Source organism: Rosa rugosa, chromosome 3 (assembly GCF_958449725.1).
Source record: "Rosa rugosa chromosome 3, drRosRugo1.1, whole genome shotgun sequence".
Lineage (NCBI taxonomy): Eukaryota > Viridiplantae > Streptophyta > Magnoliopsida > Rosales > Rosaceae > Rosa > Rosa rugosa.
In genome coordinates this window covers 8,140,692-8,157,555 of record NC_084822.1, presented here as the reverse complement: position 1 = coordinate 8,157,555, position 16,864 = coordinate 8,140,692, and the positions used below count along the sequence as shown (strand labels likewise).

Sequence of the window (16,864 nt, the reverse complement as noted above, 5' to 3'; positions counted from 1 at the left end):
GTAGTGTTTGTTTAGTGATTGAGATATGTTTGGTTTCGTTTGATAGACGATGACAATGATGTAAGACTCTGAGTATCCTGCATGAAGTAAATTGTAGGTACAACTCTTGTACCTGTCGTATTGGCATTCCCATACAAAGAGTCCCTTTATGTGGAGTCAGTTTTTAGGAAGTGGTTTTGGGCTTTATGGAATTATATTCTTAAAAGATTTTCTCTGATAAATAAAAGGGTAGTTTTTAAGTCCTATGTATTCTAGGATTCTGTGGATATCTTGGAATAAAAGCTCTTTCCTAATAGAAGTCTAATTAGGGTTGTTTCTGTTTAGTTTTGAGGGGTTGCCGCTGGTTGTATACATATTGCAGGAATATACTCGGCAAAGGGTGACTGGGACAAAGGCAAGAATTTTTGGTTTGAGTCTTGCATGTTTGGTTGAGTTTGTGTCTTCACAAAGAATCAAAACACTTGGTCCATGTATAAATGTTTGTGATCATAGTTTCATATGCATAATACTCTCTCGAGATCAGTAGGGAGACTGTGAAGAAAGAAGAACAAGATTTGAAGATCGTTCAAGTGAAGGAGTTCTAGAAGGAAGACAAACTTTGTATTAGATTTTGTGTGAATCTTATAGCCGAGCTAGTGCTATTCAAAGTTTGTAAAAGAACATATCCTTTTCAATATGATGATCTTTATTTTGGGTTCTCAAGAGTAAGAGCCCCGCAGTGTTTTTAATCTCATACTTGAGGTTTTCACTGCGTAACCAAAATCTGGTGTTTAGTTTGTTATTTTAGTTTCTGCTGCCCAGTAAGGATTGATCAGTGCACTGCAATCCTCGTTTTCCAGAAAATCATATTCTGTCCTTGTATTTTCATAAATTATATGTCACAAATTAATGAATCAAATCCTAACTTCCACACCATAATTGTATGTGATAAATATACAGTAGATGGTTATATGTCACTGATATCTACGTCAGCAAAAATCTTTGATATATGAGAAGATATTAGAGTGGAACCCTTCCTCTACTTGTCCTTTCGACTAGGCGAACTCAGCCTAAACCCTCAACATGTCTCATTTTGTTTTGGTTTTCTTCATATCAGCAAAATCAAGAAGAAAGTACCAGCAAAACATGTATTAGATTAAATAAACTCTTCATTTATTTATCACAAGAGCTAGCCATGTATAGTTTGGCCTTATTTCATTGAAAGAACTTCACAGGTTTGGAAAACGACTTGTATACGTACTTACAATCAGAAAATTCACTTCCTTTCCAACAATGAAGTTCTGCTTAGTAATGAAGTTATGATTGATATTGGTTGGTGTGGACAAGAATTGGACTTCTAACAATCTAAAGCTATGATTTTCATCAGACCAAACCAGCAATACCGACACATGTCGGTTGTGCTCCATCTGACAATCCTCCTCCAACAACGGTCACATCAAAAGGCTTCTCCTCATTCAAAGACTTGAAAGAAAAAGCTTCAGGCACAACCTTGATGTCCACTCGAGTGGAGTTTGTGAAATTCTGGCCTTGTAGGTGGAGTTTGCAAGGCCAACGTTCTTAACTGTTCTGTGAAATTTAATAGTAAATGCTTGCTATGGTGAAACAACAATAGCTAGTGAAGGGTAATTGTAATCCATTGGTATCTTTATCCTAGTGTGTAGAGCAAGTGCTGTTATCTCCTGATATAAGTCTAACCTCGGCCTCTCCCAAGACCGAGCAGAGCAGCTTTATGTAACCTTCCTTAGAAGCTTCATAAACCAGCCCTGGATCTATTGCTTGGACAGGACTGATATGTCCAGATCCATAAGCAAATTCCCATGGGGCATCATCAGTAACATTCTATAGTGAGTTCATGTAGGACTTTATCGCATCATACGTCTGGAGAATAACATCCTGGTGAGTTTTAAAAATTAAACCTACTGCTCCAGCTTCATAAGCCACATCTCCTCCAATGTAACCATCAGATAAGACAACCTTTACTATCCAGGCAAGAAGCAACTCATCGCATCAAACTCCGAGCATTGACTTGAAGCAGATTTCACATATATTAATGGAGAACTTGTTCCATTTAATGTGAAGGAGTTTATTGATTCCCCGACCATTGTGCTTCCATTGTCATAAACAACTTTGTCAATTATCCAACGATCTCTTGCTGCAACTGTAGTTAGCAACCATGGTGCTACACTTGTTACAGAACCAGCTCTATAACCATCGTTGCCTGCAGTTTTAGTTGTTAGTATCCCTTTCTCGGTTGCAAGAAAAGCACCTATTGCTATCGGATCTTTATTCAAACGTAGTGTAAGTATGTGAGTAAGTGAAACAGTAATGATGTCAACTCCATCAGCAATAGCATCGTCAAAAGTACTCAGATACCCTCTGAACGGCACCATTCGCCATTGCAGACTTTATATGCAGCAATTCTCGCAAGGGAACTCCACCTCTTGTAGTACCTTGTACTAGTCCTTTACGGCGTTCCCTGCTGCCTTTGAGGCAGTGTGGGTTCCATGGCCTTTGTCGTCCCTTGCAGACTTCGCTGATTCATAAAACCGAGCTCTGCTGATCTTGTTGTTGCAAGTGAAGTTTTTTCCACCTGCACAAGCACCTTTCCACTGCTTGGAGCCGGACTGAAACCTTCATCTTTGAAGCTACCCGATTCGGGCCAGATTCCTGTGTCAAGGACACCAATCACTCCACTGTGGCATTTCGATGATTTTCTCATTTTGAACGTTGAAGTCCCACAATCTTGTTGTTTGAAGTCGGAAAGTTGTGCTTGGAAAGACAGAGACCACCTCGTTCCTGTTAGCAATCTTTTGTCTTTCAAGGTCAGTGAGCTTCGCAGCAAATCCATTGAAACTCCTTTTGTAACTTCTTGACAACGGATTTGCACCCGAGCCATTCTTGACAACTCTTTCTAGTATACAAAGGTGGTGAGACAATGGTAAGTACAACTTAATATTATCTGGAAGTGAGCCGAGGTACACTATGGACCTTTCTGTTTTCATCAATGGCTTTGCAAAGGAAGAAGCTCATGTTAAGCATGAAAATGGAGAAAGCATGAGAAAACCAGAGAGCCTCATTCTTGGCCATTGTTTGATGCTCAGAAGCATAACCCATGTAGAGTGCTTTATAGGGGGATAAATTATAGTCTCATCTCCACCCAGATTTTCTTTACTTTTATTTTCAATGCATCTTGATTTTCTTACCTCATTTGCACTTGCAAGTTGAGATTGCACAATCCGTATATATTAAGAAGCTGAATACATAGTTGAGTGGCTATTAAAAAGAAACTGTCATTAATACACTTCAAATATCAATCTAAACACGCAGTAGTTATTTTCATATATAGCCTATTAGCCAGGATCACATAAAAGAAGCGGGAAGTACAGAGATACTGGGCAGCTCTCCAAAGATAACTAGCATTGGTATTCAGGTGATGCCACACGGGTGTGCTTGTATAAAACAAACTAGCTTACATCGTTTACAATTAGGAGTTGTAACTTGGAAGCCATAAGGTAGTCCTGCAAGCACAAAAAGGAATCTATTGGTTCAACATAATTCTGCAAGTAAATAGGTACAAGAGTGAAATAATGAATATGGTGCACTTGATGGTAATCAATTCTGCACTTGGTTACTATGCAGTAATAAATCTATACTTACAGGCCACCTTGTTCAATACTTGAGTGGTACTGCAAAATGAGGATATAACGAGAAATGTTTTCACCAAGTCCACCCATGGATTGCCAAGTTTTGCTTAAATCTAAACACGAGTTAGAAAGTAATCTCACAAGGCATGCAAGTTAACACTAAATTACATAAGTGAAGAACGCACCTCAAAGAATAATAGTATTTAGAAAATTCTAGTTGTAGCTTAAGAATGTGTAATATCACCCGTCAAAACCAGAATTTGTAATATCCCAACTTTTTTGCATGTATGAAGGCATAGGAGCAACCAATTCTAGGCTTTCTAGTCCTGAAAGATCACACTCCGCATGCAGTTTCACATTTTGCAAAGCCAGAGACACATCAGGCAAAATCATTTGCTTAGAATGAAGATGTAAGCGCAAATTCTTTTCGGCAATACTTCCACTGTCCATATTGAGATCAAAAGGAATGTTTTTTCTCTTCGAATGCCCCTCACTGGAATGGCTTTCAATCTTAGACCAAGCAACAGGTTTCCAGTCCTTATGCGTTCGCCATCCATATTTGTAGTCTCCGACTATTGGTGTTCCCAAAACTTCTGCACAGTGTACACGCAGCTGTAGTTCCCACACATGGTTAGAAGAGTTGTGCACAGACAGCACAGTCAACAGTGACTCTAACTAATGAATAAAGCTGAAACAAGAAATCATTGCAAGTGTATAGTTCCGACGCATACCTGGTGCTTTCGACCAGTAAGTGGAATTAGCTCTAACCATGTGAAACCTGCATACTTACAGTAGAATATCAGAAACATGACAGGGAAGTATTAATTATTTGAGAATTTGTCCTGGAATATCAAAAGAACATAACAGTGCAGGGCCAAATTACTCTTGTCAAACTAGATTTGGCCAGGTAATAAAACTACAACTGCAACAGATATCTCATGACAAAAATTTACTCAGACAGTCCTCTAAATAGTAAATTGGACACATTGTGCAAGGGCAATAGAGTTTGTTGCTAACCAGGACATGATGATCCAATCACTTTGTACTTTGTAAGTGCATGTTGAGATGGCAAACATTGTGCCTTATTCACAATGGTGATCCTATCTGATTTACCATTGTCTACCACCACCTGAAAGATTTCATAACACCAACTTATCATAACTTAAGTAAATTTGAGCTAAATTACACATTCAGTCTGTAATCTGGAACGTTTTACAGTTTTGGTGCATAGTTTTGGTAATTTCAGTTATGTAGTTTGCCAATGTTGCAAATGTGGTATAAATTGTTAATGAAAATTGCAAAGTTGGTAAACTGCAATATGTAAATTGCCAAATACAAACTACTCAGCAAATGGAATGGCCAGAGATACAGGAACAAAAAAAATGTAATTTGGCTGTATATTTATAAACATTTGTGCATTAATATATGTTCAATATATCCCTAAGGTACTGACCGAAAGCTTGTACCGTAAAGCAATTAAATTGCTAAGCAGAGTCTAGCCGAAGTCATTACTCCGTACAGGGAAATCTCTAGGTCTACGGCATATGTAGGACAGTGACAACATTCATAAGTACTCTAACCTTTCCTAAAGGCACAGAGATTAACCCCTCTTGTTGTCTGGGAGATCCAATGACGAGTGCCCAATACCTTCTTTGCAGAATGGCTTTAGCATGGTCGATAACCTTTAAAACAAAAACAAATCACAGGTAATGTAACAGAACTAAGAATCTTGGAACAAGCAAAGACAGAGAGAAAGAATTGACATTTACTCACATCATCTGAAGCTCCAAAAGTTTTCTCACGGAAGAGGGAATGCAAAACTGTTGCACTTGTTTGTGTCCGTCCCATCACAAGGATACCACTACAATCTCTGTCAAGTCTGTGTACCTAAACAAACAAAAAACGTGTTGATAGAAGATAGATCATCCAATATCCATGCAATCTACAAGATTGTTGTAAGAAACAGAAGAGGCCAGGCAAGCACACTTAATACAATATAAGAAATTTTTAATACAAGTGTCATTCTAACTGATCTATATATCGTGTTTATATCATGCCTATCCATAAATTAATACAGTTTTATAAATCTTGAATCAGAGACATTAAGGAGAATGTATCAGACATATTCTAATATGATAGACAGTCTATCCATTGATATCTTCTCCATAACTTTTCCTCTCATTTTTAGAATTTGAGAAACACAAACAGTCAAAAGGGACATGGAAAATAATGGTCCCTGTTTGTTCAAGACATCAGAACTCTAACCCGAACGAAACAAGAAGTGCTATTCATTACTTCCGTTGCATTCTTTCTAGACTGGAATGACACAACTTTTTACCCAACCAAGGTGGGTCCGAAACTATAACCTCGACAGATGAATGAATATAGCTAACAAGTTGCAAAGCCTTGTTGAAAATTCAAAATAAATAAATAAAAAATATTTAAAAAAATAAAATAACAGAAAAAGGTGCTAATCAATGATTTAGCTAGAACTCTTCAATAGAGCCATAATTGAAATAGTGTAATAGTCATGCGTTGAATATGCCTCTTTAATTTCCATTTGCACTCTAGATTATAGTCTTGCAGCTATAGATAATGAATCCTGCTCCTGCTTAAGTTAGAAGTTACACAAACTCACCAGACGAGGCGGTTCTGAAAAGCCGTAACTTAAACAAGTGGCAGCCAGTTCATCTAAACTCCTTTTGATTCCAATACCGCCCTGTACAAACACCATATATTTCAACACTGGAATCAAATAGAGCTACCAAGAAACCAAAAGTACAACACATTCATCAATTAAGTATCACTAGCAACCTGAACAGGCAATCCAGGGGGTTTATTGATGACAACAATAGCTGGATCCTGAAATCAAAATAACATGTGTAAGCAAGATAACTAGCTTAACACACACACACACACAAGCGACAGAGTTCACAGTTACGAACCTTATACAACACGAGACTACGAATAAACTTGACTTCTTCTTCACTACAATGTCCCTCTTCTTGTTTATCATCAGGGAACTCTTTCACAGAACTAGGAAGACAAATTCGATCTCCTAAGTTCATCGAGTCTTTAGCCCCCACCTTCACGAAAATCGAAATCAGAAACAAAACTACCCAATATAATTGCAACAAAAGCTCTAAGCTCTACCCATTACAGAACAAAACAAAAAGTTAATACAAATTTCAGATACCCTTTTACGTGCTTGAACACCTTGATCCATGTCAGATGCTTCTCTTCGAACCTGTGATAAATAATCAAAGCAGACCACTTTCCAATCACCATTCAAAAACCCATTTCCAAATTGTAATGAAACTTCAAAAGACTTCAACCTGTCTTAACCGAAAGAGTTTCTGGACAAGGCTTCTGGGAATCTCAGGGCAGCACCTGGTGACCCATTTAAGCGCCGTCGTAGCTGCGGCGGCGGTGGGTTTAGCATACACATCTCTGCCGACGCTGCGAGAGAGCTGTCGTCCCAAAGCGGCGCCGTTTACGGTGTCAGTGAACGGAGGTAGAGTGAACCACTTTTTGCCGCGCTTTTGTTTGTCTTCGTGAAATGTTTGGGTGGTGGCGTAAGATCGGGAGTAGTGGAAAGGTGAGATGAAGAGCCTATCGCCGCCGGATTCGGCGGAGGAGGAGAGTGGATGACGGAGGAGGATGCGGCGGAGGAGGATGCGATTAGGCATGTTTTGGGAGTTTTGGGGTTTTAGCGTTGGAGTTGGGATTGTGAGGGTTTTAGTAACCGGGAAATTCATAACGGTCTTCGGGGCAATCCGATATTTCTTATGGGCCTGAAAAGCGAGTCGAGGATTGACTCATTGTCTTTACTCTTTAGTTTTTTTTTTTTGAGAAGAAAACGTAGTCCTTTATTCAATAACAAGCAAACAGACTACATAACACGGGTGTGACAAGCCGCGACTTCACCCTCATCCACAGGTCGAATGATTGATGAGTCGCGCACAACCCCTTCCAAGCTAGAACCATAAGTGGCAAACCAGTCAAAACGACCGACCTCCGTGAGCCAAACAAGCCCAACTACCACCCACCAAATTCGCCCATTCACACGGACTACAACATGAGACCACTTCCGAGAGTAACGATAAGACCCTGCATCCAACATAACAAACAGCCACCTATCCACAAACAGCACCGTGTCCCAAACCAACCAGACCACGTGCGTGAACAAATGACAATTACGTTGACAACAAGAGAACATCGATAGTAAACCAAATAGTCCCCGGAAAAAACACCATGTCCATGGCACAACCTCCATACTCCCCCAAGAGGCAACGCACATCCCCACAGCCAACCTCAAGAAGAAAGCCACTCCCTCCAGCACCATGACCCAATACCGCCAGACCATGTGCGGGAGCTTCTCCCCATTACTTTGACCACCAAGAAATGAATTGCGATCCTGAGAATAAATCAACACACTAAACAACCGAAAACACCCAAACCCCCGCTCAACAGAGGGGGGACTTATGCTTAAACAAGCAACAACTAGAAACAAACAACAACACACTAAACTGAAAACAACAACAAAACACCCAAAAGGCTCGAGAACATTGGTACGGCCCAAGGCCCACTTCCCCTTGCCAAGACCATGCGCAGCAAGAAGCCACCCTCGCCGCCGAGAAGCCCGATCGCCACCAGACCGCCACCACACAGCAACAAGCCGCTGCGCCCAATCCTTCCGTCGCAGCACCGCCTTGTCCCGCCATAGCCAGCCCCTACACCAGACAGCCACCCACCAAACAAACCCAGACCAGATCGGAGACAGAGCCCTTTCGAGATCACCACTGTCTCGATCCGATCTCACTCGCCACAGCCCCAACCCATGTAGGAAAGGAGACGCAAGAAGCCACCACCGGAAAGCCAAAGATCGCCGCTGCTGCACCTCAGCCGCCGTCCCGGATCCGAACAGGACAGATCGAGATCGATCCATACCATCCGAAGCCGGACAAACCTCCACCCGCCCTGGACCAAACCTCTGTCCTGAAAACCTGCACCAGCTCCGAAACACCACTCCTCTCCCGGACGGAACACAGCGGCAAGAAAGCCTACCGTGTTCGGCCGGGAGAGAGATCCCTCGACGGTTTTCCTTTTTTTTTCCTGGGCGCGTGAAGCGCGTACAACTCAACAACCCTCTTGTCTTGTTTTACCCTATAAACGTAGGCAAGCCAAAATCCTACATCCCTCTATCTTTACTCTTTAGTTCTTTACACATTAGATGGTAAAAAAATTATACTCGTTACTCCTCATACTTTTACATGAAAAACAGTTTAGTCTAAAATTTTAAAATTAAACAGTTTAGTCCTTATTCTTTCTAATTCTCACACAACAGGTCCTAAAATGACTATTATACCCCTCACTTTTTATTTTTTTCTCTTTTTTTTTCTCTCTCTCTACACACACACACACACACACACACACACACACACATATATATATATATATATATATATATATATATATATATATATCTCTCTCTCTCTCTCTCTCTCTCTATATATATATATATATATATACAGTCCGGCTACACTAAGGATGTCCTTAGTTTTTCTTAGGTACGAATTTCCGGTTTTCACCCACTTTCCGATCAAATTTTCACATCTTAACCGTTCACTTTTTAGGTCCTAATGTATAGATCACCTCTGCAAAATTTCAGCCAAATTGGTGATCATTAAGGCATCCAAAACTGAAAATTACAACAATGTAAACGAACGGTTCCGGTTCGATAGATTCGGTTCGTTCGTGTAAATTACAGTTTTGGACGCCTTAACGATCACCAAATTGGCTGAAATTTTGCAGAGATGATCCATACATTAGGACCTAAAAACTGAACGGTTAAGATGTGAAAATGTGATCGGAAAGTGGGTGAAAACAGTAAATCCGTTCCATAAGAAAAACTAAGGACATCCTTACCTGAGAAAAATCCTATATATATATATATATATATATATAATTACAAGGTATCCAAGGCAAATTGATCCAATGAGCCTTGTCTTTCAACTAGTCTATTTTACTATATGTATTGTGCACACGTACACGAACTCTAACATGGGATTTGTTTTCCAAAGTGGAATCTGAAAACAAAGTTCTGACAATGACATACCAGCTAGCTGTGAGTGATGTATGAAGTGTTAAATAATGCAAAGTAGTTAAAGAATTATTCTTACAGAAAAGTGGGTGTATATATATTGAATGAAAGTTTGAAGAATGGAAATGGATTTATGGATTACCGGCTGCGAGCTAGCTGTTTAGGAATTTTCTTTCATTGATGATGTGTATGGATAATCTATGACCGTTAATCAATAGGAACCAAGATTGGAGTTAGTGTATGCATAAATGGATTTTTTTTTTTTGTATTGGATATGCATAATCCCTTGTGTTAATCTTTTCCTTATTTTCATACCCATTATAAGGTAAGTAAAATTGTCTTCGATTCTCTTATTAAAAATCCATTCAAAATATTAGTAGTTATGAGGGTTTGCCTGATTGGTAAATCATGGATTTGTTGTAATGAACTTGAACTTTTACTCTTTTTGGTATAATTATATATAAGAGTCCTCTAGGCCTATATTGCGTACCGCCCAATACTCTTTTGCAACTCTAAAACTTTCACCTAATCAAAATGGCTATGAACCCCAGTTCTGAAAAATTTGGTTACATTGATGATTTATGGATTACCACTTGCGAGCTAGCTTAACTAGCTGTTTATGAATTTGATTACATTGATGATGTGTATGCATAATCTATGAACATTAATCAATAGGAACGAAGATTGGAATTAGTGTCTGCATAAAGGGATTTATTTTTTATTTTTTATATTGGCTATGCATAATCCCTTTTGTTAATGTTTTTCTTATTTTCATACCCATTACAAGGTAAGTAAAATTGTCTTCGATTCTGTTATTAAATCCATTCAAACTATTAATAGTTATGAGGGTTTGCTTGATTAGTAAATCATGGTTTTGTTGTAATGAACTTGAACTTTTAGTCTTCTTGGTACCTATATATAAGAGTCCTCTAGGCCTATATTACCTACCACTCGATACTCTTTTGCAACTCTAAAACTATCACCTAATCAAAATGGCTGTCAATCCAAGTTCTGAAAAATTTGGTGCTCTAGTTCTTCTCGTCCTGTTTAGTTTTAATCTTTTGGCAACCCAAGCTCGACCAACAATCAGTTCCAAATTGGCTACAGACTCCGAGGAGCTGAGCATTGGTGGCGGATATGTTGGTACTGGAGGACGGTACTACAACTCTAATCTGAGTCCATTATCATTGATGAATAGGGACTCGGAGACAAGCATTGATATAGCACATCCAAGACAGGCAAGTGGGGGCATAGCACATTCAAGCCTAGGACAACAAAGCACTTATCTAAGCCCATCAATAATTGGGAGGATTAAGGAGTCAGGACTGAGCCCTGGTGGTGGACACGGTTGTGGTGGTTGTGGTGGTGGTGGACGTTAACTTAGCCATTCATGATGCTGGGATTATGGGACAGCAGTCACAGCACAACATTTTAACAATTCAAGTGATATATGACATATATGGTGAATCAATAAGAGGAAAATATCAATCCTCATGTAACCCTAAAAAGCCAATCTTTACTTTATAATGATGTCCTATAATATGAATTTCTTTATGGTAAAAATATTTTTTCGTCATTTATCATCTTTTTTAATTTGGTATTGCATATTTATTGATTTGTTTTTGGTTTTCTGTGTAGGAAATTTAGTTTACCCTAAATTGATTAGTGTTTCTTAATACACATAGTCAACACGCGCACGTGCGCGCGTGCACACACACAGACACACACTCTCTCTCTCTCTCTCTCTCTGTCTGTCTGTCTCTCTCTCTCTCTCTCTCTCTCTCTCTCTCTCTCTCTCTCTCTCTCTCTCTCTCTCTCTCTCTCTCTCTCTCTCTCTCTCTCATTTTTGTATACCCTAAATGATAACCTTCATTATATCAACATTAGTTTGGAGCAAATGAAATGGCAAGTAAGAGGCAAACAGTTAATAAATTGTGCGGTACCCATACGTATGTATGGTTTAGTATGTATATTATTCGGAAATTTCATCAAATAGTTCGTTGAAAAGTTTGGCAAAATTTTTTTAATTAATTAATTAATTTTAAAATATTTATTTATATTCATTTTTGTTCAATAATATGTGTAAAATACAAATTAAAAAAATTAAAAATCATGTATAATACATATATAATACTTTAACGTCAAAAGTTCGAGAAATTTAACGAGTCCCTTTCAAAATTGCGAAGTACATAAGTATTTTACAAATTTATTAAAATGAAACCCAATCAAGAATGGGATTAAGTCTACCTAAGTGGATTTTTTTTCTTGGTGTTTTAGTTAGCTTAACTTATGTAATAACATACATAATGTATATATTAATGGGTTTCACCTTTGTTTTTGAGTTTAGAGGGTTTCGGCTTGTAGTACCCCGGGAATCTGTTATTATTTTCCGAGGATTTTCCGGAATCTAATTTGTGGTTATTGGACGGTTTCGTGGCTCGTGGACGGGGCGGAAGTGTTTCGGGCGAATAATTATTCAGAAAGCGTCATTTTAGTTGGGGGGGGGGGGGCGAAGGTTGAGTTTTTATATGTTGAGTTTCTCCGAAAGCTTCCTTGATGAAAATCGTAGAGCGCATCGATACGAGTTCGTGCATATGCGGAACGCGAAAATCGGAGTTCGTATGAAGAAGTTATCGCATTCGGGAAAACTTTCCTTTTTTGTATAAAGGACGAAAATTTCTGAAAATTGCAAAAAAGGCCAGGTTTCCATTTTGGGAAACCCAGCTCTCTTTCTCTCTCCCCGAGCCCGAGTCGCCCTCTCCACTTCGCCGGCTAATTTCTCCCTCGTCCGGCTGCTATAGGACGTGAAACCAATTGGGCTTTCTTCGCCTCAACCTCTTCTACAAGTCTGTGGAAGTTGTTCTTCACGATTCGAGCCGTAAGAGGAGCATCAAGGCCGGGAAACCACCGCGACGGGGACGAAATCGCCACCTTTGGTTCTCCCTCCTCCAGCCACCATAGCCGGTGTTTCTTGAGGGGTTTTGTTTCCCAGAGGTTGGGGAAGGATTCTCCCAAGGTAGCTTGCAACGATTTTACTTATGGAGGACGAATCGAAGCTTTGAAGATCTAAGGTTTCAATCGGTTCCGATTTGTTCTAAGGTAAAATTCGATCAATTGGCTTATAATTTGACTTTGATGTAGTTAGGAAAGTTCTAATTCGAGTTGAGATGAAGATCTTTTGTTTAGGAAGTTTGGCCAAATTCCGACTTTAGGTCGGCGACGGCGCCGCCACTGTGGTGGTGTTTTCTAGCGGTTTCCGCCACCTCAGGGATAGTTTATGTTCCTGATTTTGATCTATTCGTCGATACGAGCATTTCGATATACAACACTTAATTTTTTGAGATCGTACGAGCATGTTAGGGTTTTTGTAATTTCGAACCGTTCGGGTTTCGATCCGTGTGGATCTGACTATCCGATAGACTTGTGGTTTTGTCACATCGATCCTAAAATCATTATGTATATATATATATATATATATATATATATATATATATATATATATATATATATATTTACGTGGAATATATATGGGTTGGTGGATTTGTTATGATAAAACAATAATTGTTGGTGCGTTCATTTTATGGTTTTGTGTTGTTGCTTTTCGTGAAACAATATTTTGTGAAAGGGTTGTTTTCTATTGTTTTGAAAAGTGTTGTGTAATGTGGAACATTTTTAATTCGCGGGTGGCTTATTTAAATGTGGGTCTTGTACCGGGAGTAATTGATAGTGATCAATTACGGGGAATCTTTTATTTTAGATTCGTGTAACATTTTGGGTCCATTGTGACTTGCTTAATGTTTTGGTCTTTGTACCGAGTGGTCACATAGTGTGATCGGGATTGTGTAACATTTTGGGTCCAGTGCGACTCATTTAAATGTTTTGGTATTTATACCGTGGATCCAAAGACTTAAGAGTTGAGGATCGTGGATCACGAAATGTGATCGAGGGTGGAAAATCGGGACTTCACGCCTTGGACGGGTGAGTGGATACGATCAGTTAGAGCTTTAGTCCGTCCGCCGTGGTATCTCATGGGGGTAACAGTGAGGTTACTTGTGACTCATGAGTACGAGTTTTTAAAAGAAAGTCTTGAGTATATTCTTTCTTTTACTGTCTATAATGGAGGTGAGTTGTTTCCTTGATTGGAACGTGTGGGTTTATCCCGTGATTTTGTGTGAGTTGTTTCCTTGATTGGAACGCGTGGGTTTATCCAGTGATTTGCGTGAGTTGTCTCCTTAATTGGAACGTGTGGGTTTTTCCCGTGATTTGTGTGAGTTGTTTGGGTTGTTGTATTTGAGTTACTCATACGAGCTTTCATAAGCTTACCGGGTTTCTTGTGTCGCAACCCGGTGCACTATTCAATGGTGTAGGGGTTAATCTTGCAGGTCAGGGTAATCGTGGCTGAAACTGAGGTAGTGTGCTAGCAGCTTTACGGTAGGAAGCCAATTTTGTGACTTTACCGTTATTAAGACTTCCGCTTGTAGTAAACTCTGAGGAGCATTTACTTATTATTTTGTTGTGGCAATTTAACTCATAACTCGTGTAATATATAACTCTGCGGAGCGAGTATATATTGACTTTGTGGGTACAGGGCATCAGTATGTACTTGGTTTAAAAGGAAAAAGTTTTCCTGGTATTTTGTATTGATGGCTTAATCATCACGCATGTATAATTATGGAATTATATATATTGATTTTTAAGTGTGTTTAAAAATCGGAGCGTGACACGGGTTGCCTATGCACTTTGTGTGTTTTGTGTTATACTTTGATCTTTGTGATGTTACATGTGTGGCAGGTTCAGTTCAGTGGTCAGTATGGAAGTACACCAATTGCGGTCTTAGGTTGATGTACTAATTGATTGGTTGGATTATGTAGCTTTATTTTGGCCAAGGTTTAGTTAGTATAGGCTAGTAGTCATTTTCTCAAATGTAAATGTTGTTCTAGAATGGGTGTTATTTGCTAGGGATTTGTTTTCCGGTTAGGCCGAATAGGCAAAAACAACGTTTATTGTGCTTCGGGAGCTTAAGCATTGGTTTATGTAATACGTACGTACCCTGACAGTGAATATGTGAAGTTAAGCAAATATTAATGAATATTCATTCCCCAAAAAAAGAATACATAATGTATTAGCTAAGCTTGCTTTATATTATTATTCTTTTTATCTTTCCTAGAGTGGTCATGTCCCTTCTAGTATTCAAAACTTTTTAGATTCTCATTGTATTATGTGAAGTCAAACAAATATTAATGAATATTCATTCCCCTAACAAAAATACATAACGTATTAGCTATGCTTGCTTTATATTATTCATTTAATCTTTCCTAAAGTGGTCATGTCCCTTCTAGTATTCAAATCTTTTTAGCTTCTCATTGAACACATTGGTTGATTAATATACTTCGATCGTCCTTCATCTGAAAAAAAAAATGTAATAACAAACAACACTCATTTAGTAGTCTTTATATTACAGTAAGACCTATAGTGTATATCACCCAATACACTCTGGCAACTATAAGACTTTGCACTACTCTAATACCATCCAATACACTCTAATACTATCCTAAATACCATCGTTTCAAAATGGCTGTTAGCGCAATTTCTGAACAGTTAGGTGCTCTAGTCATTCTCCTCCTTAGCCTTACTTTTCTTTAAATTCAAGCTCGTCTAGCAAGCAGTTTCTAATTAGAGGTGCAGGTTGGACAGATTCGGTTATTCTATTGTTTTAATTTAGTTCGATTCCTTAACAATCGTCAATTTAGCTGTCGAGATTCAGAAATACGATCGAAAAGTGTGTCCCACAAGAAATCCTTTAAAATGACAAAAAAATGTGATCCCTTAGTGCATGGGCCCACATATATATATATATCTCACAAGAAATCCCCTAAAATGACCAGAAAATGGGATCCCTTAGTGCAGGGGCCCACACACACACACACACACACACACACACACACATATATATATATATATATACAAAAATGTTCTGAAGAGGACGTCCGCAACCCAGAAAAAGTGCGGACGTCCCTCCTTTCTCCGCGATCAAGCTCCGACGGCGGCACGCCTCTTGCCGGACGGTGGCTACATGCATCCCAGACCAGTTTGCAGTGAAGACGAAGGCCAAAGAGATCGAGGTCGGAGGTCTGGGCAGCGTGGTCGACTGCAAAGTGGTAGTCCGATCAAGGTCGATTGGAAAGTGGTTACCGGCGAGTCCACCCGATTGGAAAGTGGTCCGGGATGTTCTGAGAGTTCGTCCTGCAACCGCAGCGCAGCCATCGCCGCCTTCTCGACGCCGGAGGAGGGACGTTCGCACTTTTTCTGGGTTGCGGACGTCCTCTTCAGAACGGTCCTCATATATATATATATATACCGCCTAGGCACAAATATCGGAAGCACAAAGCTCACTAGCCATGTGAAGTAACGCTAATAAAGCCCAAACATGATGCTGATACCATACACTTGTGGTATCGGGTGGACCACAACTAGTCCCACATTGGAAACAAAGGGGTGACAAGCCCATCCCCACACTATAAATATATGTCTCTCCACTCATTCAAAGTAAGCCACCACTCTCCATTTACTCCTACCTAGTCTACATTCTTACATGTATCTGACTTAGGCATCAGAGGGTCGAAGCCCGGTCTTCCCTCTGACCTCTGTTCATGGTTGACAGGTATCGGATCTCGGAGATGGAAGCTCTCACAACCACCCCATTTCTCACACAGAAACATTTGGCGCTAGAAGGAAGGGCTTCCCGAGTGGAAAACACCCTCATAGCTCACCACGAGCAAATTCATCATCCCACTGAAATTTTTTTTCCAGCAACCAATTTTCTCTCTCCTCTTGGATCTCCCTCTGCTAATGCACGAAAAAGCTCATATCTTTGAACATCTTTTCGAGTTTTCATTTCCCTCACATAAAAAAATCATGATATTGAGCCCCTGGTGAAAACACCAGATGGAATAATGGTTTGATGTTTGTGAATAACAAACAATGCTTTGTAATTAATTAAACAACTCAAGTAAGTAGAAAACTAGAATGAACACAAGAATTGCTGACGCAGTGTAAACCTCACCACTGAGGAAACTTCACTGCGTGACTTTTAACGTAGCCAACACGAGGAACAAAT

At 39.5% G+C, this 16,864-nt stretch overlaps 1 protein-coding gene and 1 pseudogene across 1 annotated transcript; both read right to left on the bottom strand.

The window, feature by feature from the left end:
* Positions 1-1,208: 1,208 nt before the first annotated feature.
* LOC133737139 (subtilisin-like protease SBT4.6) lies at positions 1,209-2,390 on the bottom strand (annotated as a pseudogene).
* An 831-nt stretch (positions 2,391-3,221) lies between these two features.
* On the bottom strand, positions 3,222-7,447 carry LOC133741336 (RNA pseudouridine synthase 4, mitochondrial). The gene is made up of 12 exons (XM_062169261.1): positions 6,980-7,447; positions 6,841-6,891; positions 6,590-6,730; positions 6,459-6,506; positions 6,283-6,363; positions 5,418-5,531; positions 5,225-5,326; positions 4,662-4,773; positions 4,376-4,422; positions 3,830-4,256; positions 3,658-3,757; positions 3,222-3,518 (listed from the first exon to the last, which is right to left on the bottom strand). The coding sequence occupies exons 1-10, from the start codon at positions 7,400-7,402 to the stop codon at positions 3,885-3,887; spliced, it is 1,491 nt and encodes a 496-aa protein (XP_062025245.1). The 5' UTR covers positions 7,403-7,447; the 3' UTR covers positions 3,222-3,518; positions 3,658-3,757; positions 3,830-3,884.
* Positions 7,448-16,864: the final 9,417 nt, after the last annotated feature.